Here is a 5341-nt window from a genome sequence, read left to right on the forward strand (position 1 = left end):
CCTTTTGGCCGTACGTTCACTTTTAGTATGGTTTCCACGCAATCCTTTATAAATGAGACCCCAGATAAGTTACATGGGTTTGCCTTCCCGTCACCTGCCAGAGGGGTCAGGTGCATGATGGGACACAGTCAGGCAAACAGGTGGAGGAGTTTAAGCATCTGGGCGTCTTATTAATGATTGGATAGAGAGAGAGATGGATCAATGAGTTTGTGTAAAATCATTAAAACAGAAACAGGCTACTTTTTGGATATCCACTTACAGGTCAGACCATCCAGAGACTGAGTGTTGTTCTGAGGGTTCCGGTAAATGTTCAGCAGGGCAATCGTCTGAAACGCAAGTTTTATTACTGGATCGTTTAAGACAAGCATTGAGATCAAATATCTGCAGCAAAACATGAAAATCTGAGTTTACCTGGCTAAATGTTGGCTTGTTGTGTAATCTGGAGCAGCGGTCCCCATGTCGGCAGGCACCAATTTTAAAATAAAAAGAGCAATTCACCCTGCAAAAACACACACAAACAATGAATGAAAATGAGCTGAGATAAACAACACAGGTGCATTATTTTATAAAGCACGAGCAGCACTGCAGAATGTTTAAAATAAGTACCTTTAACACAAAGATGAGAAAATTCTGACTTAAGTTTAAATAATAGACGATTTCAAAGACTGCATATCTGCTTAAGCTTTAATTGTTTCTTCTTAGTTTTATCATTCATGTGAGGATATCAATGCTAATAAAAATATAAGTGATTAATAATTCCACAGTCGTACATTAAGGTCAAAACAAAAAACTGGACTGATCTTTGCCTAATGTACTCTCACTCTGTGGAGTCGATAAATGAGACGGGAAGGGCCGCCATGTTTACTTGAAGGAACGGGAATCGCACTATTTAAACGTCGACACACGAAGAAGTGAACCAAGCAGGCGGAGCTTGCACTCGCTCTGTATCGACACTTAAAAGATAAACTCCTCCTTCGTCGTTACTTTAGCCTGATCAGGCACCGGTGCTCCGGTAACGAGCGGACCTAATAGCGAAAAGCGATGGCCGTGTAGCGGTACAAAGAAGTGTGTCAACTGGTTTAACATCAGCTAGTGGTTTGTGTAAACCAAAAAAATCCAGCTGAAATGAGTTTCCCAATGAAACTATAGATAATGGTTCTTAAATATTTTGTCCTCCTCGGTCTTTTACCTTGTAACGCAAAAACACGATAGTTAGCTATTAGCGGTAGCTATTGCTAAAGCCATTGTGTGTGTGTAATGTTTCCGTCTGCAAACACGACTGAGTTCCGCTACTAAAATCAACCTTCGAATGAACTAAACGAGAAAACATCTTTATAGTTCAACTAAGTTAACTAAAGTGACTCACTTATCTTTTTCTGTCCCAAAAATAGATGCGAGGTATTCTGCCATTTTGGCTCGTCTGTGTTCAAACGGGCAGCATCAGTCGGAACACTTCCGGCACATTTATTTTTCATAATAAGAGCCTTATCTCCAGACTCATAAATAAATCAGCCTAGATCATCAGTAAGTGTGACGAACTTCTTATTGTTCCTAAACATAAAAACCTTACATTTTTCTTTGGTATGTTAATTTTTCAAATTATAATTTAAATTTAGATAGTATCTGTCAAACCTGTTAAGACAYCAAAGGACTCAGTACAGTTCATCCAGGGGAAAAAATAAAAGCACAGATGTGTTTGCCACTACACTTTGTAAATGTGCTTATTAAAAAATRACTGTTGTCTTCAGCAGTGATACTGGAACCAACTAGTGTCTGTCACTGTTACTTTACATATTGTAATCTGAAATATTTGGACAGTCATCACAAAAGTGGCAACTTTAACTTTTTACATGCATAAAGACATAATACTATGTACATTTTAAAACAATGATTGGCCATATGATKAACAATGTAAACTGCAATGAAATGCTTTTAAATTCAAAGTATATTTACATACAATTTGAAAGATACAAAACAAGAACATAACTCACTTAGGTATAAATGTATTTGCTCTGTGCAAGTTACAATTATAAGAAATTAGAAAAATATTTAATAAGTGAGAGAAATAAAACCACTAAATATAGTTTATTTGTACCATAAAAAAATCAAGAACTTTGTGATAGTTTGAAAATATGAGCCAATGAATCTGATTAAAACCAACCTTTGATGTTCAAAATAGTTCATGATAAATTAATATGATACATATAGCCACATGAACATACAAATTGAATTAGATGCCTAACTAAAAGACAAATGAACAATATGATCCATAAACACTTCTGTGGATGTCCAGTTCTATACCAGTAAAGATTTAGAAGAAAGTTACTTATTGTAAATAATCAAGTCAAACTAGTGTCTTCCACATCATTTGTGGTTGCCATTACTAAACCCCTTTATGAAACCACACGAATTTCAAAATAAAAAAGCCAGAGGAAAAAATATGTAAATGCACAAAAACTTTTTTTTTTTTACTACAAGACTCATAAAAAGGAACAGAACAAAATCAGATTACCAGAATTTGAATTTAGAGGGAAATTATTTACAAATATTTAACACTGATAACCAATTTTACAACTTTTTAGAGGTAAACTGTTGATATACTTTAATAAAAAGTGTTTGTTGTTGAAAACAGACAACTTTTATTTTTTGCAGATTTGAAGTTTTCAGTATTTCCAGTTAGTCCCCGCCCACTTCTTTGACATTACTGTAGTTAGCCCAAAACTTACAAGAAACAACAACAGTTCGACCGTATGAATACTTGCTGTTTAACAGATTAACTTTCTTGGATCACCTAAAAGTCTGAGCTTTAATAGGTACGGATGTATTAAATATTAGTATATTATAAGGAAATATGTACTAGTCATGTGAGTGGGGTCGTAACTCCCTTCCCGCTATTTTGTAGCTGAGCTAGCAGCTAACGCGGCTATCTGCTAGCGAACGTAACAGGGAAGAGGCCGCCCACCTTTAAGCCAGCACGCACGAATTTATGTGAAAGCTAGGYTATCGGTGTCCGACATAGACAGCTGTTTGTGGTATTTCCTTTGTGCTGGAAAAGAAAAACGGCGTTCAGAAAGTTAGCTGGTTAGCTCAAAAGGTAATTCTGAGCAGGGMGGCTGCCGCTTATCACCATCCAGCAACAAAACACACAGTAGGTATCCATCCCGAGGCGCAAAAACGGCTTTTTAAAGTCTACCCTTACTGAGATGGTTTTAGTTTACGAATAATCGACACATGCTGACCCCGCGGATGGGTCTAGACGCGGTACTTTCTCATCATAACACTGGAGTTGTGCCGATCAGGTCGCTCTCGGAAGTCTTAACGACGCCTGTAAACCTCTTTAGCCAGGATTTCCGGCTCCTTTCCATTTGCCCTATGCTGTTTTGTTTCCGTTTATTCTATTTCCGTTTTAAAAGTTTTCTACGTCCAGAGTTACATTGTGCACTAATAAAAAACGTGTTAAAGTTACAACTAAATGTAGTTTTTTCGGGATATTTTAATGCTAATTTAGCACGCGGTTGTGTAATGCYGTGCCTCGCCCACGCGCTGCTATGTTTTATTTCGAAGCTAACATGTTTGCCAGCTTGTTTTATTTTAGCCACGACGATGGCTGACTGTTTTGGAGTTTTTCGTAATTTACCACAGCACGCAGTTATGACAAAATAAAAGTTATATGGACTTTATTTGTATCAGCCACGGCCTATGGTTTACGCTTTAAACGTAATAGCCTCGCCCTCGAGTTAGCCCCTGTTGGCTGTGAATGAACTGTCCGTGACGGCCAACTAAAAGTCGAGGCTGAGAGGCCTTTTCTTTATTTTATTTCAACATAGAAACATTGCTGCAGTTAGTTAACCTATTGGCTGACTTTAATTTAATTAAGTTGGCATGTAGTTTGAAAGCTAGCTGTCTGCAGCTAATTTCTTAAGTGTGTAATGCATTTTTATGCATATGAAAAAAAAAACTAAATTACAATTTGTTCTGTACACTAACAGAACAAATGACACTGCATATGCTGATATATTTTTTAGAAGATTTTGTGTGTTATATATGGCCATTTACATATGTAGTTGCAGTGGTTTTTATAATTTCAAACACTTTCAAACAAGAAATGTCTTATTGATTGGTTAATTATCAGCTTTTAACAAAATTGTTTTATGTGTACTTGATCTAATGAGGCATTGTGTTGTACAAAAGTGTTATACCACTCGTAATTTCTTAAMATTTTGCCTTCTAAAAGTCAAACTTGCTTGTAATATTTTAGTGGATTTGAATCTTGGCTGCYTTTTTTCCTCTGTAACAGTGTTACAGTTTATACTGTTCACATCTTGCTTCAGACCATGACATGATATTGTACAATTTCTGTTTAAAAAAATAAGGAACAAAAAAGATGTTGAAATGCTTTTCAAAAGCCTAAGCAAAATGTGAAGGAATGAGGGGTGTCTTAAGAATTTTGCACAGAATTGTAGATTTAGGGAATTTAATATAACATTAAATGAGATTGTAAGGGTGCCAAATGGCCTTTTTATAAACAGCAACATCTGACAGCTTCTGTCTTAGTATCAAAGTACACAAAATGTTTTTGTAGCATTCTCTGCTTCAGAATTATGTTCATGATTTGTTGGAATTCGTTTAATCAAAGCTGACTGCCACTTGTGTTTTATAGGTCTCTTTCCAAACAAAATGTCGAAAAGTGAGGCAGAGGAGATGATAGAGATAGAAATCGATGAACGGGAGAAACAGGCATGCCTGGAAGAAGGGTAAGCGAGAAACGAGATAAATACAATAAATAATCTTTGTGCGGAGACTAAACGGTTGTTTAAAATATGTTTAAAGGGTTGAGGAGCAGACGATCACATCRTCTGATCTGATTCAACAAGACATCGACATCAACGAGCCAGTCGGCAACTTGAAGAAGCTTTTGGAGCCTCGCCTCCAAATCTCACTGGATGCCTTTGACATCTGCTTGCAAGATATTCAGGTATGAATCCTAAAAAAAGGAATTCTGATGAGTAGGGTTGGGCAATATTGCCAAAAAAATTAATCAYAGTTAATTGTGGTGTTTATCYGATAACAATTCATATGACAATTAATCCCCTGGAGTCCCTGGACACACATCCTAGTYTTCTGACCCATTTAAATAGTTCTAGTGGGAAAAGAAACACGCTCTCTWAGAATCTCTTCTAATTTGTGTAAAAAGTACAGACTTTAAAGAGTAACTTACCCCAAAATGAACTTTTTTTAGCTGATAAACTGTCTAGAATGTGTCTAAAATGTTTTATAGTACTGTTTCTGAGCTAATTTTGATGTTTTTGTGTGTATTTATTCAAATCTGTAATATTTGGTC

The 5341-nt window shown here is 36.3% G+C and overlaps 2 protein-coding genes across 4 annotated transcripts in view; one reads left to right on the forward strand and one right to left on the reverse strand.

The window, feature by feature from the left end:
- The window catches only part of LOC106533089 (splicing factor U2AF 35 kDa subunit), a 3681-nt gene extending 1927 nt beyond the window's left edge, over nucleotides 1-1754 (reverse strand). Inside the window, exons 1-3 of the mRNA XM_014029303.1 lie at nucleotides 1367-1754; nucleotides 412-499; nucleotides 260-326 (exon numbers count right to left, since the gene is read on the reverse strand). Coding sequence (XP_013884757.1) covers nucleotides 260-326; nucleotides 412-499; nucleotides 1367-1410 — 199 coding nt within the window. The 5' untranslated portion in view covers nucleotides 1411-1754. The remainder of the gene's footprint in view (nucleotides 1-259; nucleotides 327-411; nucleotides 500-1366) is intronic.
- Nucleotides 1755-2708: 954 nt separating this feature from the next.
- The window catches only part of gabpa (GA binding protein transcription factor subunit alpha), a 7475-nt gene continuing 4842 nt past the window's right edge, over nucleotides 2709-5341 (forward strand). Inside the window, exons 1-3 of one of the 3 annotated variants that reach the window (XM_014029302.1) lie at nucleotides 2709-2813; nucleotides 4661-4754; nucleotides 4831-4975. In XM_014029302.1, coding sequence (XP_013884756.1) covers nucleotides 4678-4754; nucleotides 4831-4975 — 222 coding nt within the window. In that variant the 5' untranslated portion in view covers nucleotides 2709-2813; nucleotides 4661-4677. Of the gene's footprint in view, nucleotides 2814-2836; nucleotides 3149-4660; nucleotides 4755-4830; nucleotides 4976-5341 lie in introns of those variants that run through there. The other 2 variants (XM_014029300.1, XM_014029301.1) reach the window with 2 other exon arrangements.

Source organism: Austrofundulus limnaeus, unplaced genomic scaffold, assembly GCF_001266775.1.
Source record: "Austrofundulus limnaeus strain Quisiro unplaced genomic scaffold, Austrofundulus_limnaeus-1.0 Scaffold881, whole genome shotgun sequence".
Taxonomy (NCBI): domain Eukaryota; kingdom Metazoa; phylum Chordata; class Actinopteri; order Cyprinodontiformes; family Rivulidae; genus Austrofundulus; species Austrofundulus limnaeus.